Source organism: Petaurus breviceps, unplaced genomic scaffold (genome assembly GCF_028583685.1).
Source record: "Petaurus breviceps papuanus isolate PSGF00001 unplaced genomic scaffold, PetGlider_PUasm1.0 243, whole genome shotgun sequence".
Classification (NCBI taxonomy): domain Eukaryota; kingdom Metazoa; phylum Chordata; class Mammalia; order Diprotodontia; family Petauridae; genus Petaurus; species Petaurus breviceps.
The window spans coordinates 465476-488004 of record NW_027185931.1 but is presented as its reverse complement, the minus strand read 5'-3'; the positions used below and the strand labels follow the sequence as shown (position 1 = coordinate 488004).

General features: G+C 37.7%; 1 protein-coding gene across 1 annotated transcript in view; it reads right to left on the bottom strand.

Annotated features, from left to right (window-relative positions):
* Positions 1-343: 343 nt before the first annotated feature.
* The window catches only part of LOC138167649 (vomeronasal type-2 receptor 26-like), a 61666-nt gene continuing 39480 nt past the window's right edge, over positions 344-22529 (bottom strand). The window contains exons 5-7 of the mRNA XM_069096582.1: positions 18170-18397; positions 16175-16301; positions 344-1392 (exon numbers count right to left, since the gene is read on the bottom strand). Coding sequence (XP_068952683.1) covers positions 425-1392; positions 16175-16301; positions 18170-18397 — 1323 coding nt within the window. The 3' untranslated portion in view covers positions 344-424. The remainder of the gene's footprint in view (positions 1393-16174; positions 16302-18169; positions 18398-22529) is intronic.

Here is a 22529-nt window from a genome sequence, read left to right as displayed (position 1 = left end):
AGGATTTTGGCAAACTGAGGACTTCATCATTTAGTATTTCAGCTATCTTACTTGGGTTAGTGTCATCTCCAAAACTGATTAAGATGTCTCCTTTGCATGTATCCAAATCATTAAAAAAATGTCTTGAACAGAACAGTTCCAAAGCCAGATCACTAACTTCTAGTGAAGATATACGAGGGTGATTCACAGATTCAAGAGTCAGGGCATAAGTTGAGCTTGAAGAAGATATCAGTATGGAAAATGTGATGTTAAAAAGGTAATGATGCAGATGAAGTGAAAAGGTTTGTGGGACATTTTCAGGAAGCTCTTTGTTAACCAGCAAAACCTGGGTTCTCTGACAATATGTGGGGAGCTGAAAAAGAACCAACTAAAATTCAAATACCAGTGAGATGGAGAATCTCAGACATCACATGCTGAAGTGTTATTATTGAAACTTTTTATGCCTCTGGTAGGAATTGTGAGGCAATGTCCTAGAATCACTTCGCCCCTTGCAGTGCACTTTTTTCTTTATTCCTTCCTGGGTGTTCCTTTCCGGCCTCAGCAGGATGACATAACACTTGGGAGTAAAGATGCAGCCCAGTAACCCAGCAGTGGAGGCCAGGATGGAGAATATCTCTACAACAACCATGGCCTTGCCCTTGGTGCTCTGGTACGTGGGGAGGAAGGAGACCCACACGCTGCAGAACACCAACATACTGAAAGTGATGAACTTGGCTTCATTGAAGGCATCAGGCAGGCTCCTGGCCAGGAAAGCCACAGTGAAGCTGCCCAGGGCCAGGAAGCCCATGTAGCCCAGGACACAGTAGAAGGCAACATCAGAGCCCTCATTACATTGAATGATGATGTGACCACGTTCAGAGTGTGGGTCAATGTCTGGGAAGGGGGGAGAAATTCCAAGCCAGATGCCACAAAGAATCACTTGAATGCCAGAGCTGATGAGGACGACGGAGTTGGACACCCTGGATTGCACCCACATCCTGCCTCTACTCCCTGGTCTTGTAGCCCTGAAGGCCAGAACCACCATGATGGTTTTTGCCAAAATAGAGGACACGGCCACAGTGAAGACAACTCCAAAAGTGGTTTGTCTGAGGAGGCAGGTGGCTGCAGTGGGACGGCCAATGAAGAGCAAGGAGCAGAGGAAGCAGAAGGTGAGGGAGATGAGAAGAATATAGCTGAGCGTCCGATTATTGGCCTTGACAATGGGAGTGTCTTGAAACTTTACAAAAACCCAGAGAATCAGAATTGTTAGAAGAGAGAAAGAAACAGCTATTAACGCTAGTGTTATCCCCAAAGGCTCTGCGATGTCCAGGAAGGTCACAGTCTTTGGGAAGCAGTGATCTCTGTCCTTATTTGGATGCTCATCTTCTGGGCACTTCCCACAGTGGTCCACATCTGAAGAGGAAGAAAATCCAGTCAGATGCTATCTTGTGCAGGAGGAACTAATCCTAGTGACCTCCTCTCTGAGATCACCTTCCATCTATTCTACATATCTTCTCATTCCCATTCTCTGTTCCCTATTAAAGGGTGAGCTATATAAATGCAGGAACTATTTTGCCCTTATATGTATCCCTAGCACTTATTGTGTCTGTCCTTTAGTAAGAGCTTAATAAGCTCCCCTGCCTCTTGTCTGGTCCGTAATTATCATGTCACATTTTATTTTCTGGTGGTGGTTTGCATTGTCTTTAACATGATGTATGACCTCAGTAAGAAAGATGCTGGGAATTAGTTTGTTCTGGGTAGATTTCAGGAGACCATTTCTTACATGAGATACATTGCCATAAAATACATTTTTGCATTGTGATTAACATAATGTATGACCTCAACAAACAAGATGTTCTGGAATTAGATTGTTCTGGGTAGATTTCAGGAGATCATTTCTTTCATAATATTCACTGCCATAAAATACTTTTAGATGCTTTGTTAATAAAAAAAACTGAAAATAACCCTGGTCCTAATTTCTGAGGGATTCCATCATGAATTAATGATCTGCTGTCACAGAAAAGCCCATCTGTGTATCATTCCCCCTTGCCTAATTTATATCTTTTCTCAAATAAATGCGTTTTTACTCTCAGACTGAGATTTTCCTGCATGAGCACTTAAATATTTTTGGTGTTTTGTTTCTTAGAATAAGGTTGGAATTTCACCAGGATAGTGAATCTTTCTCAGGTCTTTACCCTGACTTTTGGAAGCAGCAAGGAATCAGGAAGATGAGTTCAAACCTGACCTCAGATCTTTACTAGATGAGTTACCCTGGGTGACACACGTGACTTCTGCTTGGGTCAATTTAATCAAGTTTAAAATGGAGATAATATCATCTGTCATCTAAGACAAGTATCAAATGAAACCATATTTGTAAAGTGCTTTTGGGAACTTTAGAGAACAATATAAATGCCAGCTATTATTATTTACCAAGGCAGGCAGGCAGAGGTTTCTCATCCACAAATATAATCTTTGACAGTGATTCTGAGCTTGGGGTCCACAAATCTCCAAGTAGGTTCATGGGAGCATTTCAGAGTGTTCACAAATTTGGGTGCATAAATATTAATTCTACCCAAAACTCATTATTTCCTTTACTTTTAAATTAAGAAACAACATTCTTTTAAGGGGTTCATAACCTTCATAGGTTGCCATGACCAAAAAAGTCTAAGAACTCCTGCTCTGTGGGATAAAGAGGGATAATGTGATTTGCCCTGAGTAAGAGATCCTGTATTTTGAGACAGGATTTGACCCCTAGGCTTATGGACTCTCGGAGCAGAACCATTTCTGCTACACCATTTGATATTTTTTTTCTGAACTCGTGATTGTGGTCATCTCCTTTGAAGTGTTCTGTTCCCCATAATTTTGTACATTTTTCGATTGTTATTCTGTATCTCTGACTCATTATCTGCACTGAACATTATGGTTTAATAAGAAGAGCTCTAGAACCAATATCAAAATACCTGGGCATTGGTCTTGGAACAGCCCACATCATGTTTAGAGTGAAGTCACTTCTATGCATTTCACAAATGAAACGAGACATTTGAAAAAGATGATGGCTAAGATCCCTTCTACCTATGAGATTCTATAATTAGTCCTCTAGCTAATCTCCCTGGGTTGGCATAACTGTGAATGTGAATGGGATGAACTCTCCCATAAACTGGAAGCAGATAGCAGAGTGGATCAAAAACCATAATCCTACAATATGTTGCTTACAAGAAACATTTGAAGCAGAACAATACATACAGAATAAAGATAAAAGGCTGGAGAAGAATATATTATGCTTCAGCTGAAGGGGGAAAAAGCATTAGTAGCAATCCGGATCTCAGACAAAGCCAAAGCAAAGAATAGATCTCATTAAGAGACATAAGGAAGGAAACTAAATCTAAATAAAACCTACCATACGCAATGAAACAATATCAATACAAATATTTATTCACCAAATAGTATAGCATGCAGATCTTTACAGGAGAAGTGATTTATGGGAAGAAATAGACAGCAAAACTATACTAGTGGGAGATCTCAACCTCCTCCTCTTAGAACTAAACAAATATAACCACAAAATAAACAGGAACATGTTTAAGGAAATGAATAGAATTTTAGAAAAGTGAGATATCATGGACTTATGGAGAAAAATGACTGAGGAGAGAAAGAAATACACTGTTTTCTAAGTTATACGTCCCTCCTACACAAAATGGTCCATTTACTAGGGCAAAAAAACCTTACAATCCAGTGCAGAAAAAGCAGAAATATTAAATCCATACCTTACATATGACAAAGCAATAAAAATTACATGTAGTAAAGGTCCATGGAAAGATTGACTAAAAATCAATTGGAAACCAAATAATCTAATCCTAAAGAATGAGTGGGTCAAACAATAAATCATAGAAACTTCATCCAAGAAAATGGCAAAAATGAGACAAAATATCAAAACTTATGGGATTTATGCAAAGCTGTTCTTGGGGGAGTTTTTTTAAATCTTTTATTGCTTACAAGGATAAAATAGAGAAAGAGAAGATAAATGAATTGGGTGTCAAACTGGATAAAACTAGAAAAAGAACAAATTAACCCCCCCAATTAAATACAAGATTAAAAATACTGAAAATCAAAGGAAAGATTAACAAAATTCAAATTAAGGAATTATTGAACAAATAAATAAAATCAAGCACTGGTTTTATATTAAAAACAATAAAATAGTTAAACATTTGATTAAAAAAAATAAAGAAGAAAACCAAACTACCAGTACCAAAAATGGAAAGGGTCAGGGGGTGGCTGGGTGGTGCCGTGAATAGTGCAACAGCCCTGGAGTCAGGGGGACCTGAGTTCAAATACAGCCTCAGACAATTAACACAAAAACTAGCCTTGTGACTTTGGGCAAGTCACTTAACCCCAACTGCCCTCCAAAAACAAAAAATAAAAGGAAAAAAATGGAAAAGGTGAATTCACCATCATTGAAGAATAAATTAAAACAATAATTAGCAGTCACTTTGCCCATCTGTATGACAATAAATCTGACAACAAAAATGAAATGGATGAATATTTACCAAAATATAAATTGTGCAGATTTACAGAAGAGGAAATGAAATACTGAAGGAACCCCATTTCAAAGAAAGTAGTTGAAAACTTCACCAGTGTAGAGAAAATTTCCAGGGCCAGATGGATTTAGAAGTGAAATCTACCAAACACTGAAAGAATAATTAATACAAGTACTTTATAAGCTATTTGGAAAAGCAGGTGAAGAAATAGTCCCACCAAATTATTTCTGTGATGAAAATATGGTGCTGATACCTAAACCAAGAAGAGCCAAAACAGAGAAAGAAAATTATAGACCAATTTCCCTCATGAATATTGAAGAAAAAATTTACATAAACTGATTGCACAGAGATTATAGCAACTTATCAAAATGATAATACACTAGGAGCAATTGCAATTAATACTGAGAATGCAGGGTTGGTTCAAATTTAGGAAAATTATAAAAAAAATACATCAAGACATATAAAAAATTAACAGAAATCATATGATCATGTCAATGGATGCAGGAAAATCTTTTGAAAAATGCAACAGTAATTCCTATTAAAATCCACTAGAGAGCATAGGCCTCCATGGGGTTTTCCTTAAAGTGTTAAGTAGCATCAGACTAAAACCATCAGCAAGCACTCTATGTAATGAGAATAAGCTAAAAAGCATTTTGAATAACTTCAGGTGTGAAACAAGGATCCCCATTATCACCACAGCCATTCAATATCACACTAGAATCGTTAGCTTTAGCAATGAGAGAAGAAAAAGAAATTGAAGCAATTACAATAGGAGATGAAGAAACAAACTATTGCTCCTTGCAGATATGATGGTATCCTTAAAGAATTGTAGAGAATCAAACAATTAGCTCCTTGAAATAATTAACAACTTTAGCAAAGTTGCAGGATGCAATATCAACCCACATCAATCTTTGGCATCTTTATATATTGTTTAAAAAGCCTAACAAAAAAAGATAGTGAGAGAAATTCCACTTGAAGTGGCTATTGACAATATAAACTGTTTGAAAGTCTATTTTCCAAGACAAACTCAGGAACTATGCAAACAGAATTACAAAACACTTTTCATGCAAATAAAGTCTGTTCTAAATAAGTGGAAAAATATTTGTTACTCAAGGGTCCAGCTAATGGGAAAGTCAACTGGCCTCAGCCAATTTTAGTAGGGATATAAATACCGTATTACATATTGGTTCAAAAATCAACTTCACATGGGCCCAACTAATATAATAAATATGATAATACTACCTAAATATATTTACTTCTTCAGTGCCATACCAATCAAATTAAAAAAAAATATTTTATGGAATTAGAAAAAATAATAACAAAATTCATCTGGTAGAACAAAAGATTAAGAATATCAAGGGAATTAATGAAAAGAATTTCAGGGGAAGAGGGCTTACCCATACCAGATCTAAAACAATATTACAAAGCACCAATCATTAAATATCTGGTACTGGCTAAGAAATAGAGTGGTGGATCAATGAAATTGGTTCTGTGCACAAGACACAGTGAGTCCTCAATGACTATAGCAATCTATGGTTTGATAAAACTTAAGACTCCACCTTCCGGGCTAAGAACTCACTATTTGACAAAAACTGCTGGAAAAAAAAAAACAGAAAATAGTGGTAGAAACTGGGCATAAACCAGCATCTTACACCATATTCCAAGAAAAGATCAAAATGGGTAATGTAATTATAAGTGGTGATATTATGAGAAAAGTAAGAGAATAAGAGATAATTTACATGTCAGATCTATAGAGAAGGGAAAAATTTATATAACTAAACAAGAGATGTAGAAAATTATGAAATGCAAAATGGATTATTGTGATTACCTTAAGCGAAAAAAGATTTGCATAAAGTCAATGCAGCTAACATTAGAAAGGAAATAGAAATCGGAAAACAATTTCTACAGCCAGTGTCTCAGATAAAGACCTCATTTCTAAAATATTCAGAGAGTCAAATTTACAAGAATACCAGTCATACCCCAAGTGATAAATCATGAGGACAGAACAGGCAATTTAAAGAGAAAGGAACTAAAGCTATTTGAGGTCATATAAAAAATGCTCTAAATCACTATTGGTTAGAGAAATGCAAATTAAAAGAACTCTGAAGTACCACAACACACCTATCAGATTGGCTATCATTACCAAACAGAAAAAATGGTAAATGTTGGAGAAGATGTGGGAAAATTGCAAAACTTATGCATTGTTAGTGGATTGTGAACTGATCTAACCATTCTGGACAGTAATTTGGAACTATGCCCAAAGGACTTTGAAATATTGCATATCCTTTGACCCAATATTTCAACTGTTAGGTCTGTATCCCAAAGAGATCATAAGAAAGGGAAAGGACTCACATGTACAAAAATGTTTATAGCAGCTCTCTTTGTGTTGCAAAGAATTGTAAATCAAGGGTTTGCCCATCAATTGGATAATGGCTGAAGAAGTTGTGGCATGTGAGTGTAATGGAATACTATTGTGCTATAGAAAATGAGGAGCAGACATAGTTAAAGGAAAACCTGGAAAGACTTATATTAACTGATGCTAAGTGATGGGAGAAGAACCAGGAGAACACTGTACTCAGTAAAAGAAACATTGTGCAATGACCAGCTTTGATAGACTTAGCTCTGCTCAGCAATGCAATGATCTAGGACAATTTCAAAAGACTCATGGTGAAAAATGCTATCCACATCCAGAGAAAGAACTATGAAGTCTGAATGCATACCAAAGCATACAAGTTTCTCATTTTTGTTGTTTTTGTTTTTTCTTTCTTGTGTTTTTCCACTTTTGTTCTAATTGTTCTTTCACATGACTAATGTGGAAATAGATTAAATATGATTATATATGTATAGAATATATAAGATTGCATGCCATCTTGGGGAGTGATGAGGAGAAATTTAGAACTGAAAACCTTTTAAAATTCAATGTTGAAAATTAAAATAAAGAAATTTCTTTGAAAAGTGGAAAAAAGAAAAAAAGAGTTATTTTGAAGATTTACAAAGTGCTTGGCAAATATAGCTTAATATTTTTATTCATTCAATAAAAGGAAAGTTATGGCAAAATTTAGAAACTGCTGTATAAAAATGAAAACTCCACAGGGTTTACTAACAGAAGAGTGCATACATCTCTAAGAAGGCAGCATTTTTTAAATAATTAATTTATTTGTTTTTAGTTTGCAACATTCATTTCTACAATATTTTGTTACACATTATTTTCTCCTCATCTTTCCTCTATCCTACCCCCAAAACAGTGAACCTACTAAATACACCTTCCCCCAATCTGCTGTCTCTTATATTTCCCTCTATTCCCAACCCCCCCCCCCCCCCCTTTTTTTAGGGGAACATGGATATCTATGTCCAATGCCTGCTTTTCTTATTTCCCAGTTGAATGTAAAAAACAAATTTTTAACACTTGTTTTTAAAAGGTGATTTCCAGATTCTTTCCCTTCTTCCCTCATCATCCACCCCTCCGGGGAAGATAATTGATTCAATATAGGTTGTACATGTGTAGTAACACAAAACATTTTCATAGTAGATATATTGTGAAAGACTAATTATATTTCCCTCCATCCTGTCCCGGCCCACACTTATTCTATTTTCTACTTTAAGCTGGTCCCTTTTCAAAAGTGTTTCCTTTTAACTACCCTCTCCCCCCTAATCTGCCCTCCCTTCTATCATTCCCCTTTTATTCCCCTCCCTCCTACTTTCCTGTAGGGTAGGATCCCCAATTGAGTATATATGTTATTCCCTCTTTAATCCAAATTGAATGAGAGTAAGATTGACCCATTTCCTTTTGCTTCCCTGTTCTTCCTCTCCATTATAACAGTTTTCACTTGCTTCTTTTATATGAGATAATTTATGCTATTCTATCCCTCCCTGTCTCCTTCTCTCATTATATTCTTCTCACCTCTTAATTTTATTTTTAAAATATCATCCTTTCCATGGGTGAAGTCAAGATGGCAGAGTAGAACAAAAAATCCTTAGTACTCCTGCTTCCACCTCCTCCAATTCATGTAAAATATGACTCTGGACAAACTTAGGGGATACAGAAGCCACAAAATGACAGAAAAGCTAAGGTCCCATTGAGGAAAGCCCAGAAGGCCAGTGGGAGGGGACCAGCACAGAGCTCTGGGAACTGAGCCCAGCCCCAAGTGAACCTGAGATTTTAGCCTCATGACAGCTTGACCAACCACTGGGTTGAGGGACTTCAGATCACCAGAAGCTGTGCTGGTTTCCAGAATTATCAATTAGCAGATACTAAGGACAAAGTGAAGGCCAGTGTAGTGTGGCCGTTGGGACTTGGGAATTTGGGAGTGTGGTCTGACTTTGTCCCCAGGGTAAGAAGCAGCTGAGGTGCTGCAGCCATGCAGCTGCCCCAGTGTTGCTGCTTCAGAGTTCCTGGCCTTCAGATGGTAGGGCAACCAAGCAACTAGTCTGAGGAGTAATTTCTCTTGTTTTAACCTACTTGGATCTGAATTGCTGTCTAGAGTGGAGGTCCTGAGGTGTGTGACCAGGTTGCCAGAGTGTGGGGAGGCTTCAGAGAAGGCACCCAACTAATAGCCCCAGTAGCTGAGAAAACCCCAGCAATTGGGACAAAGCTCCCGACTCTGGTAGCAGAGTTCTACTGTGGCAAAAAGCTCAAAAGTCAAGTAATTGATTGGCAACATGAGCAAACTAGGGAAGCAAGGCAAACACAGTAATCCCACTTTGGACTCCTTTTTTGGAGACAAAAAGGATCAGGACATGGAACAGGAGGAAAACCTTGAAGTCAAAACTCCTGCACCAGAAACTTCTAAGAGAAGAATATGCTGCTTACAGGTCATAGAGGAGCTAAAGAAGGATTTTGAAAACCAAATAAGAGAAGTGGAGGAAAAATCGGGAAGAGAAATGAGAATTATGCAAGAAAATTATAAAATGAGAGTTAAGTACTTTACTGAAGAAAATAACACCTTAAAAATAGATTAATTCAAATGACAAAAGAAGCTCAAAAACGCAATGAGGAGAAGAATGCCTTAAAAAGCGAAATTTTCCAGATGGAAGAAGAATCTCAAAGGCTCTCTGAAGAGAATCATTCCTCCAGAATTAGATTGGAGCATATGGAAGCTAGTGACTTTATGAGAAATTAAGATACTTTTATTAAAAAGATCCAAACAATTAAAAATAGAAGGCAATGTGAAATATCTCATTAAAAAAAAAACTACTGACCTGGAAAACAGATTCAGGAGAGATAATTTAAAAATTATTGGACAACCTGAAAGCCATGATCAAAAATCATCCTCCAAGAAATTCTCAAGGAAAATTGTCCTGATGTTTTCACACCAGAGAGGAAAATATAGGTTGAAAGAATCCACTGATCACTTCCTGAAAAAGATCCCCAAAAGAAAACTCCTAGGAATGTTATAGCTAGGTTCTGGAGTTCCCAGATCAAGGAGAAAGTATTACAAGCATTCAGGAAGAAACAAATTGAATACTGTGTAAACACAATCAGGATAACACAGGATCTGGCAGCTTCTTCCTTAAGTGATCAAAGGGCTTGGAATACGATATTCTGGAGGTCAAAGGAGTTGGGATTAAAACCAAGAATCACCTGCAAAACTGAGTATCATATTTCAGGGGAAAATATGGTTATTCAATGGTATAGAGGACTTTCAAGCATTCTTGATGGAAAAAAAAGAGTTGAATAAAAAATTTGAAATTAAGATACAAGAAGCAAGAGAAGCATAAGAAGGTAAACAGGGAAAAGAAATCTTAAGCAACTTATCAAAGTTGGACTATTTACATTCATACATGGAAAAATGATAATTGTAACTTATGAAGCTTTTCTCAGTATGAGAATAGTTGAAGGGAATAGAAATATATATATATATATATATGTGTGTGTGTGTGTGTGTGTATACATACATATACATGTCTATATAGGAGGGTACATGGGCATATGAATACATATGTGAGTATGTGTATATATTTGTATAGGTGTACATAGACAGAGAGTACAGTACCAGTTGAACAGGAAGGGATCATACTTAAAAGGTGTAACTAATAAGTGAGAGAGGAATATAATGAGAAGAGATGGGGAGAGATAGAATGGTGTAAATTATCTCATATAGAAGAGGCAAGAGAAATCTGTTACAATGGAGGGGAAGAAGAGGAAGGAAAAACAGAATAAGTCAACCTTATTCTCAATGAATTTGACTTAGGGAGAGAATGACATGCACACTAAATAGGGTATCTCACCCTACAGGAGAGTAGGGGGGAAGGGAATGAGAAGGGGATTATGGAAGGGAGGGCAGACTGGGGGGGGAGGGAAGTTGGAATAACACACTTTGAAAATGGACAGGGACAAGGTAGAGAATAGAACAAATGGGGGTGGGATGTGATGGAAGGAAATATAGTCAGTCTTTCACAATATGTCCACTATTGAAATGTTTTGCATAGCTATACATGAACAACCTATAATGAAATGCTTATCTTCCCCATAAGGGTGGGTGATGAGGGAAGCAGGGAAAGAATCTGGAATTCAAAGGTTTAAAATAAAATGTTTAAAAATTTATTATTATTTTATATGTAACTGGGAAATAAGATATAAAGGACCTGGGGTGTACAGATATGCCATGCTCTACTGGAAAGTCGGAGGGGGAATGGGGGAAGATATAGGACAGAGCAGATTGGGGGAGGGAATGCTCAGTGGGATTGCCATTTTGGGGCGGTGGGCAGAGGAAAAATGGGGAGAAAATTTATTACTTAAAATCTTGTGGAAATAAAATGATGGAAACGAAAATAAAAAAAAACAATAAACTAACAAAAAGAAAAAATAAATATTATTCCTTATTATTCAACTGATCCTATGCCTTCTGTCTATGTATACATGAACATAAATATGCCCACACTTACATATATATTTATATAGACATCTACCCTCCTATACATACATGCATACGTACATATATATGTTTACATACATATATGTATACATGTATGTATATATGCACATATATTTCCTTCACCTACCCTCGTATTGAGAAGTCTCATGAGTTACAATTATTGTTTTTCCATGTAAGAATGTAAATAGTTAAACTTTAATAAGTTCCTTATGATTTCTTTTTCCTGTATACCTTCTCGTGCTTCTCTTGCTTCTTGTATTTGAAAGACATATTTTCTGTTCTGCTCTGGTTTTTTCATCAAGAATGCTTGAAAGTCCTCTATTTCATTGAATGACCATACTTTACCCTGAAATATGATACTAAGTTTTGCTGGGTAGGTGATTCTTGGTTTTAATCCTAGCTCCTTTGACCTCTGGAATATCATATTCCAAGCCTTTTCGTACCTTAATGTAGAAGCTTCTAGGTCTTGTGTTATCCTGATTGTGTTTCATGATACTCAAATTGTTTCTTTCTGGCTGCTTGTAATATTTTATCCTTGACATAGGAACTCTGGAATTTGGCTATAATATTCCTAAGAGTTTTCTTTTGGGGATCTTTTTCAAGAGGTGATTGGTGAATTCTTTCAATTTCTATTTTGCTTTCAGGTTGTAGAATAACAGAGCAATTTTCCTTGTGCATTTCTTGAAGAATGAATTCTAGGGTCTTTTTTTGATCATGGCTTTCAGGTAGTTTAATAATTTTTAAACTATCTCTCCTGGATCTATTTTTCAGGCCTGTGGTTTTTCCAATGAGATATTTCACATTGTCTTCCATTTTTTCATTTGTTTGGATCTGTTTTATAGTATCTTGTTTCTCATAAAGTCATTAGCTTCCAATTACTCCAATCAAAATTTGAAGGAAATATTCTCTTCAATGAGTTTTTGAAATTCCTTTTCCAACTGGCAAATTTGTCTTTTTAATGCATTCTTTCCTCACTGGCTTTTTGGGACTCTTTTGCCTTTTGAGTTCCTCTATTTTTCAGATGTTGTTTTCTTCAGTGTAATTTTCAGTCTCCTTTAGCAAATTGTTTGTAGGTGGTGATGTGGTGGGTCTGCTCTCAGGAGGCCCCCAAAGGGATGTGGATCTAGGCCAAGGTCTCCCTTGAGCGTGTTCCTATCCTCCTGAGCTCACTATATCGGGATATTGATTCAGCATTCTCTGCTCATCACCCTTCCATAATAGGGAAGCTTGGGACATTCTGGCTGTCCCTGAAACCCCGGCCACTTGAGTGACACACACAAAGTCATGGCACATTTGATAAGATAGCAAGAAAGTGGCCCACAGTAATGGCCTCCTAAAAGGTTGCAAGTTAGGCACCTAATGCAACAACCTATGTGAATTTTCCCATGAGAAAGTATGATGCAAGACCTTTAGTTATAGTATATGAACCCTTGCCCTCAGGTGCTTAGTTGAGATTTGCTTAGCATGCATGTGATAAATGTGTGAATACTTTCAATCTATTCCTGACCCACAAGTCTTCATTCATATTCTCACGTTCAGTTGGTTCTGTGAGTTGCAGGTGTCAATTGTTGATTTCCTTTCATCATTTTCTTGAATCATTCTCATTACTCTTCCCAATTTTTCTTCCACTTCACTTCTCTTACTTGATTTTTATAGCCTTTAATGAACTCCTCCATAACCTGTAACAACTTATATTTTTCTTGGACATTTTGATGCAGGAAATCTGGTTTCACTGTCTTCCCCCTGTTCCATGCTTTGATGCTATTTGTCCCTGAGAAGGGATTCTATGGCTAATAAGGTTTCCTCTGCTTCGTCCTCCTGCCAGACAATTATTTGACTTTTGAGCTCTTTCCCATTTTAGAACTCTCCTTTCAGAGTGGAGAACTTTGTCCCAAATTGATGGTGTTTTTCTCAAAAGTTGTCAGAGTTCTGAGGAGGGCGGCCTCTCTACAGCCACAAGCTCTGGTACACTGGAATTTCTCACCCTAAGACCACCACCCAAGACAGCAACCCAGATACAAGCAGGTTAAAGCAAGAGTGATTACCCTCTGAATGGCTGCTTGGTCCCTTTAAGATCTGCAGGACAGGATCTCTGGAGGCAGCCACATGGCAGCAGCTGTAGCCACTGAGCCTCCACCACCTCTCACCCTGGGGGCAGGGACTGGAACATGCTCTTACATCACCACATTTTAACAGATTTCCCCACTGACCTTTTGTTTTCTCTTTGTCATTTATGGGTTGAGAAGTCTGGAAACCACCACAGCTGCTGGTGGTTCACTCTTGGGCTGTTCAGGGCCACCCATCTACTAGGCTCACAGCTGGGGTGATAGACCCTGCCTGTCTGCCTGCTAGTCTGTTTCAGGGGGAGATTTGTTTCTCTTTCTCACTTTGAGGGTTCTGTAACTGAAAAAATTGTTTAAAGTTGTATTTTACAAGTATTGGAGGTGGTTATTGGGGGAGCTCACAGAATTTCCTGCTTCTATTCTGCCATCTTGATTCCACCCAGGAATAGCCAGAAGGCAGCATTTAAGGCCATCCAAAAAAAAGTACAATTGATGTTGAGAGAGATGGAGGATTCTTGGATCAGTAAGAAGGTAGATGAAAATCAGTTTTACCAAGAGTAATAATTCAAAGGGCTTTTATGACGCCCTGCAGGATATTTATGGATCAAAACCGATGGTGCATCTCAACTACTCAGGACTAATGGAATCTCATTAATCAGTGATAAGGACATGATCCTGGATATATGAACTCAATATTTCCATATTGTTTTCAACAGACCTTCATTAATCCATAATGAAGCCATTAACTATTTGCCTCAGGTTGAAGTCAATCTCTCTCTAGCCAAATTTCCAATGAAGAAGAAGTTTTGAATGTTATTAGAATTCCCTCCTTTGGCAAGGCACCTGGCACTGATTCTACTCCAGCAGAGATTTATGAGGTGAGGGGCCCACTACTCACACTATGTCTTCGTGAAATTTCTTAACTATTATTGCAAGAGAAAGTTATCCCCCAGGAGTTCCAAGATGCCTCCACTGTCCATCTATATAAAGGTATAGGAACTAGACTGTGCTAATGCAAGCACTGTGGGGTGTGTGTGTGTGTGTGTGTGTGTGTGTGTGTGTGTGTGTGTGACTTATTGCTGGCAAGAATCTTCCCAGAATCCTCCTTAATAGGATGATCCCTCACCTGGAAGATGGTCATCAAGCTGAGAGCAATTTTGGTTTCATAAAGAGCCAAATAATGGTTAATATGGTGTTTCCTACCTAACAACTCCAGGAGAAATGCCAGGAGCAGAAGAGAGGCCTGTACACAGCATTCACTGATAAAACTGAGGTCCTTGACAGAGGCAATCATGAGGGCTTATGGGAAATTACACAAAATTTGAGTGCCTGGAGAAATTCATCAGTTTCCTGTAACAATTTCGTGATGGCATGCTTGCCTGGGTTCTGGATAATGAATGATGGTCTTGTGCTTTCCTAGTTACCAATGGAGTGAAGTAAGATTATAAACTTGTTCTAATGCTGCTTCCAGCAACATTGTCTGATTGCTTCAGTGAGGATGAACATGGCATCAATTTCCACTACCAAACTGAGAGAGATTATTTAACTTGCAAAGGCAACAAGCCAAGACTAAAGTAGAGGGGCAGTTGGTACATGATTTTTTGTTTACATATGATTGTCAACTCCAAGAAGCCTCTGAAGCTAAGATGCAACAAAGTATGCATCAGTCCTCTGCTTCTTGTACTAATTTTGGCCTAACAACTAACAACAAGAAAACACAGGTGCTCCATCAGTCACCACCACATCATCCAATTTGGATCCATGAGATACAGCACAGGGAGAAGTTTTGAATACAGTGGATAACTTCACTTACTTTGGCAGTATATTTACTAGGGATGCACACACTGATGATGAAGTTGAAACACCCATTTCCAGAGTTAGCTCAGTATTTGGGAAGCTCCAAAGGAAAGTGTGGGAGACAAGATGCATTAGACTGCCTACCAAACTTAAGGTCTACAGTGCCATTGTACTCATCTCATTGTTGTATTCTGTGAAACCTAGAGAGTGTACAAGTGTAATACCAAGAAACTAACTTGCTTCTATTTTAATGGTCTTAATGAAGATTCTGACAGTAACATGGCAGAATCTAGTATCAGATGTTAATGTACTTTGTTGAGTTAAACTGGCAAGAATTCAAATTTTACTGCAAATCGTGTAATCCAGTGAACTGACCATCTTCTAGAAATTTCACACATATGCTTGCCTAAAAGACTACTTTACAAAGAAACCACCAAAGTCAAATGCTCACATGATAGTCAGAATAAGCAGCACAAGGACGGTATCAAGGTCTCTGCAGAGAACTTTAGATCTCAGTAGTAACATGGGACACAGTGGCATAGGAGCGCCCAGCATGGCATGCCCTCATCAGAGAAGGTTCAGTGTTCCATGAGTAAAGCAGAATACAAGTAGCTCTAAAGTAATGAGAGATGGATAAGTTTAGAGAATCCACCCTGAATGTTCATGTGGACTATCTGTGCTTGTCCTGTGGTAGACTATTCTGAGCTCATATTGTTGTGATCATCCAGTCATACACACTGTAACTTGACTCTGAAACATGATGTTATTTTGGTATTCTTTTAAAACAAAGTACAACAACCAAACTTGGCAGTTTATGTCTTACTACGTGAGCGGTGATGGTGCTTTGGGTTGGATATTACTCCAAAAACTCAAGTCCACACTGTTCTGCACCAAAGGGCTCATAAAAGAAGCCCTGTTAGAAACTTACCAGTTTCAGTGGAAATCTCCCCCTCTGGGCACTGGGAACAGGTGAAGCAGCAGACAGGCTGTTCCTCCTCCACTGTCTTCCTGTATCCAGGGTGACAGCTCTCACTGCACACAGAGCGGGGTGTCCTCTTAATAGAAGAAAATGGAAGAAACACCATTTACTAAGGAGATACTTAGGATGGATGGTGGGGCCCAAGAAAGTGTATCCTCTAAACTACTCTGGTTCATATGTCAGTGGGCATCACTAATAGAAGAACTCTAAAGTCCAAGAGATGTCCTTTCTAGTCCTATCTCTGTCACCAGCTGTGGAACTTCGGTTGAAATGCATGACCTCTGGAGGCTTGAGCTTTATCACTTGTTACGTGAGAGTTTCAGGCTGGATGACCTTAGAACAATTACATCATGTACTGCTAAATACACCCTGGATATTTGTATTACTAATGAAACAAGTTGGTGAATGAAAGGTTGGCAATCATCCAAAATTATATTAAATACCTTAGTATGCAAAAACCATAAGTTTGTAGGATGGGAGTGAATAAGCACCTGGTCAGTGATACTTGTTCTGTGCTTTGCTTGTGGACAGATCATGTGGAAGAAGTAAGTTTCCTTGCTTCCAGAAAGGGGTGATATTGTGTAATGAAAATATTCTTTTTTTCCATTACTAACATTCCCTTATAATTTCAATGTTTGTACTTCCGTGTTATGTGAAAATGAGGTGCTATTTGATTTACTAGTGAGACAGGAGTGAAGAAAGTATTCAAAAGACAGTAAGAGACATAGGCTTTTTCCTATCTGATCGAGAGACATGCTGTAAAGATCTCAGTGATTGAAGGCTTGGGGCCCTCCCTACCAAAGTAAAAATGTGATCAGTTACCATTGGCCCCTATATTTGTCCTCTTTGTGTAGCTTCTGTCTTGCTTTTAGATGAAGAAATCTTGGAAAGTGTGAGTTTTAGAAGGCTGGGAGAATGAGCCATTATAAACCCAGTGATGAGTCTATACCATCATTTTTTTTTAACCAGACACGAAGCCAAAGTAACCCTAAGAAACATGACACGAGTCCAACAGTATAAAAGGTAATGATTTGTCCATCAATGATGCAGAATTTGGAAATCTACTTAGTATATTAAATTCTTTAAAAACTATTTGAAGTTTTGTAACTGTATGTATATATGTATGTGTGTATTTATATGTGCATGTGTATATTATACACACACACATATGCAACTGGTATGAGGGAAAATGTGTTCCAAACTGTTGAGCAGGGAGAAATGTTTGTACTTTTCATTTTGCTATATTGTCTCAGAAAACATTTCTTTGTAAAAATTAATTGATGCTAATAAGTTAAACGATAATGGAGTACTGATCCCTGACAATTTATATTGGGGAAAATATAAAAAAAAATTGGACCTTGAAGCAACTCATAGTGAAGACATCACCACGTCTTCTCTAGGTTACCTCTGGATCCCCAATAGGGTGATTTTAGCCTTGCTCTAGAGACACTAACTCATCAGTGTGAGAATCATTTGGGAGTAGAATCTTCAAAGGTTTAAAGGAGCTACAGTGCTATGGAGGTCCAACCTATTAGAAGACATTCAGATATTTTGTCAAAATTTCATTCTATAGAAAGAAAACTTTGACAATTGGCTGAATTGAATTTTATTTTAACTCAGTTGAACACTGTGAAGTTTCACCACCATTTGTGAAGACACAGGGAAGTGGGGAAGAGGATGAGAGCAGTAGCTTTGGAATCCTAATACCTCGGGTCAAGGCAAAGCTTTCCAGACCTCAATTTTCTTATCTGTCAAATACAGGTGCATCCTAGTTCATCTTCAAAATTCTTTCCTCTTCCCCTAGGAGGCTAAATATCTCTGTGTTTTGAAACACATACCTGACTGCTTATTTTCCTCTTTTCCATCCAAGAGTGTGCTTTAAAGGCAAAAGAAAAAGGTAACTAGTGTGACTGAACATGTAAATTGACATGCCAATAATCTGACCTTTGAACCTAACCAGGCCCACGTGATGGCTTCCTCATGTATTGTGAAATCTCGGCCAGATGGAGCCTTGGGGATAAATTCACCCACTTTCACCAGGAGTTCAGTACCATTATTAAGGGATATATAGTTCTTAATGTCATATTGAGCATCAGAGACGCTTTTCTCATCCATAAACACCTGGTCACCAGCACTGTTGTTAAACTGAAGGTCCTTCAGATAGGAGTGGAGCTGAAAGGGAAGAGATATCTATCATTTCTTGATATCTGAGGCCATGGCTCTCCCAGAAGTAAGACCTGTACAATGGGACAAGAGTGGTAGGATTGATCAACTGGGATTTGTGCCCCTGTTTGAAGTGATGATAACATGTGAGCTCCAATTCTGCCTCACCCACTGATTAGCTCTAAGTCTTTGGACAATTTGCTTTTCCTCTCTTAGCCTTGTTCTATAAAGTGAGGCAAAAAATACAATAACATACATATCAAAGTGCATTGTACATTTTAAAGGGCTTTAAAGAGAATAGCTATTATTCTTAATTGTCATCAAGACTTTTTCTTATCCCTCATGAAACCTAAAAGGGGACAACACAATTAGAAAAGGAAATTGTTTCTCATTGTGGAATCTGTCTGCCTAGAAAGGAGATGCCTTAGGCCATGCCATGATCTTAGTGGGATCTGGCTCATGGCTAGAATATGTCCTTGGAAGGGATACTTCATTCAAAAGCAACAACATAAAGCACCAGTTAAAAAATCAAGTTGAACAGTAAGTTATCCTGGATCCTGATACCTCTCCCTGGTCCTCCAAGTCCATAGAATTTTAGAATTGAAAGATTTCTTAGCAGCAGCTATCTAATATAAATTCCCATTGTTCCCTCTGGAATGTCTACCCCATAATTAACAAACTTCTTTTCATCATAGATCTACTGTTTTCTGATTGATTTCATGTTCTAGCCTTCACTGAGACAATGATCCATTCTGAAAAGATTGATTCTTTTGTTTTGTTAGCCTTTCCAGTTCTGACTACACTTTCTTTTATATCTCCTGATTTACTTATCATGGTGTAGGCGTCAGGATGCTCCCCACTTCCACATCCTTCCTCAACTATTTTCTTTAAGCAACTTTTTGTTTTGTCTTCATGATGTTCACCTTTATCATCAAATCCAAATCTTATTGGTTATCATCTGACCCCAGAACATTCTCTTTCTTCCTAAGTCGAGAGCTCAAGGATTTTCCCGATTTCATTTTTTCATATCAGGAGGAATGGAATATACTTATAGATAACCTCCTACATCACTCACTTAATCTATTCGCTTGCCATTGTCTCATTATCAGCTACATAAAAAATGGCTTTGTTCCTTGATCTTCACAAGTGTGCCACTTGCTTGTTCATTGACTGAAACTTCCTTTATCCTTGTTTCCTCTTTCCTTTATCCTAAACTTTTATCATTTCATTATTCATAGTGTCTTATTACTCCCAAATCTGTTCGTCATCGTCATTGTGAACCTTATTCCTTCTCACACACGTTTTGTTCTTTTTTTAAAATATTTGATTTTGAATTTATAGAATAAAATAAAATTATCTATAACATAATAAAATAAAAATGCAATTGCATGTGAAACTGCTCATCTGTTACATATAACTTGCTATTCCTTTATAATATATAATGAAATTTCATATAAATGACCTTTTTGCCTTTTTTCTTCCCTTTTATTTCCTTTAAGATGGCTACCATTAAACAAGAAAGTGCATGTATATTTGTTTGCACTTACCTATATGCACACATATATGTGAAAAATCATTCTACACATACTTGTATTTTTCAGTTCATGGGTATTTACAAAAGGCAAAATGAAATATTTGTTAAAGGTTGTTCTTAAAGTAATATTGATGTTCCTGTATACAGGTCTGTCTTGGATCTGTTCATTTCACTCTACATTATAGTGTGCAAGTCTGTTCATATTTTTCTCAAATCTTTGATCTCATCATTAGCACAGTAGTATTCTATGACAATCACATGCCACAACTTGTTCAAAAATTCCCCAATAGGTGAACAAATCTGCAATTTCCACTTTTTTGCCACCACAAAGAGAACTACTATAAATATTTTAAAACATATAGTTCTTTTCCTTTTTCCTTAATCATCTTTGCCTCCAGATCATAGATTGACATTTTTCTTTTGCTCAGCATTTCAATCATATAAACCAAGAGGAGAACATTAGAATTTTTTTTCTAAATGGGCAACAATGAAACCCATAGATTATGTAGCAAATTGTCATTGTCTTGTTATGACCAAGCCTGTAGAGACAAGGTTTTTCAAAATTAATTAGATGGTCATAGTTTTCAAAACTGATGCCTCTCAGGGGTGAAGCCAAGATGGAGGAGTAGCAGCACAAGCTTTTCATGGCCTCTGGCTCCAATTACTTCCAACACATGTAAAAAATGTGTCTAAAGAATCTTGAGAGCTACAGAACCCACAAAGTGACAGAGAGAAACAAATATCCTTCTGAAGGAAGCCCAGCAGGGAGACAGGAAGGGACTTTTACAGCATGCTGGGAGCCTAGCATAGTCCCGTTTGTGCACTAGGCTCTGGCCTCTGGGCAGACCTGACTAGTAGTGGCTAGAGCTGATTTCAGGAGAGTGAAGCACCAGTAGCTGTGGTGGTTTCCAGACTTCTCAACACATAAACTCCAATGACAAAGTAAAAGGTCAGTGTGGAACTCCATTGGAAAATGGTGGGATGGAAAAGCAAGATCCAGCCCCTGACCCCAGAGCAATAAACCATGGAGGTATGGCCACTGTGCAGCCAGCACAGCCATGCTGCCTCAGAAGCTCCTGGCCTGTAGATCATAGGAGGATCACATGTCTATTCAGAAGGTAATCACTTTTGCTTTAACATGCTTGGATCTGGATCACAATCTTGGTTGGTGGTCCTGGTTTGTGTGATGAGTGAGCCAGAGCATGTGGGGGCTGTAGAGAGGGCATGCTCTTAATAGCTCCAGTAGCTGCAAAACCCCCAGAAATTTAGGACAAAGCTCTCTCCATCCTGGAAGCAGAGTTCTATCATGGCAAAGAGCTCTAAGGCCAAGTACTTGACTAGCAATATGAGCAAGCCGAAGAAGCCCAAACAGACCATAGAATCCTTTTCTGGGGACAAAAAGGATCAAGGCGTGGAATGGGAAGAAGACAGCAAAGTCAGAACTCTTTCATCAAAAGCCTCTAAGAAAAATATGAACTGCTTACAAGCCATGGAGGGGGTCAAGAAAGATTTTGAAAATTAAGTAAGAGAAGTATAGGAAAAACTGGGAAGAGAAATGAGAATGATGCAAGAAAATTATGAAAAATGAGTCAACAGCTTGCTAAAGGAGACCCAAAAATACACTGAAGAAAATAACACCTTAAAAATAGACTAACTCAAACGGCAAAAGAGGCCAAAAAATAAGTGAGGAGAAGAATGCCTTAAAAAGACAAATTTTCTAGATAGCAAAAGAATATAAAAAACTCACTGAAGAGAATAACTCTTTCAAAATTAGACTGGAGCAATTAGAATCTAATGACTTTATGAGAAATCAAGATACTATAAAACAGATCCCAAAATTGAAAAAAAAAAAAAAGAAGGTAGTGTGAAATATCTCATTGGAAATACCACTGAGCTGGAAAAGAGATCCAGGAGAGATGATTTAAAAAATTATTGTACTATCTGACAGCAATGATAAAAAAGAGTCTAGACATCATCTTTCAAGAAATTGTCAAAGAAAAATTGCCCTGATATTCTAGAACCAGAGGGCAAAGTAGAAATTGAAAAAATTCACCAAATACCCCTTGAAAAAGATCCCCAAAAGTAAACTCCTAGGAATATTATACCCAAATTATAGAGTTCCCAGGTCAAGAAGAAAATACTGCAAGCAGTGAGGAAGAAACAATTGAGAGTCATGGAAACACAATCAGGATAACACAAGACCTTGCAGTTTCTACCTTAAGGAATCAAAGAGCTTGGAATATGATATTCCAGAGGTCAGAGGAGCTAGGATTAAAACCAAGAATCACCTTCCCAACAAATCTGAGTATAATGCTCCAGGGGAAAATGTGTTTATTCAATGGATTTTCAATCCAGAGTATTTTCAAGCATTCTGGATGAAAAAAAACCAGAGCTGAAAAGAAAATTTGACTTTCAAATACAGGATGCAAGAGAAACACGAGAAAGTAAACAGGAAAAAGAAATCGTAAGGAACTTATTGAAGTTAAAACATTTATATTCCTACATAGAAAAATGATAATGGTAACTCATAAGACTTTTCTTAGTATGCGGAGATGTAGCAGCAAGCACCCCAAGCGCGTCCTCAGGGTTTGCTGCCCATACAGGTTC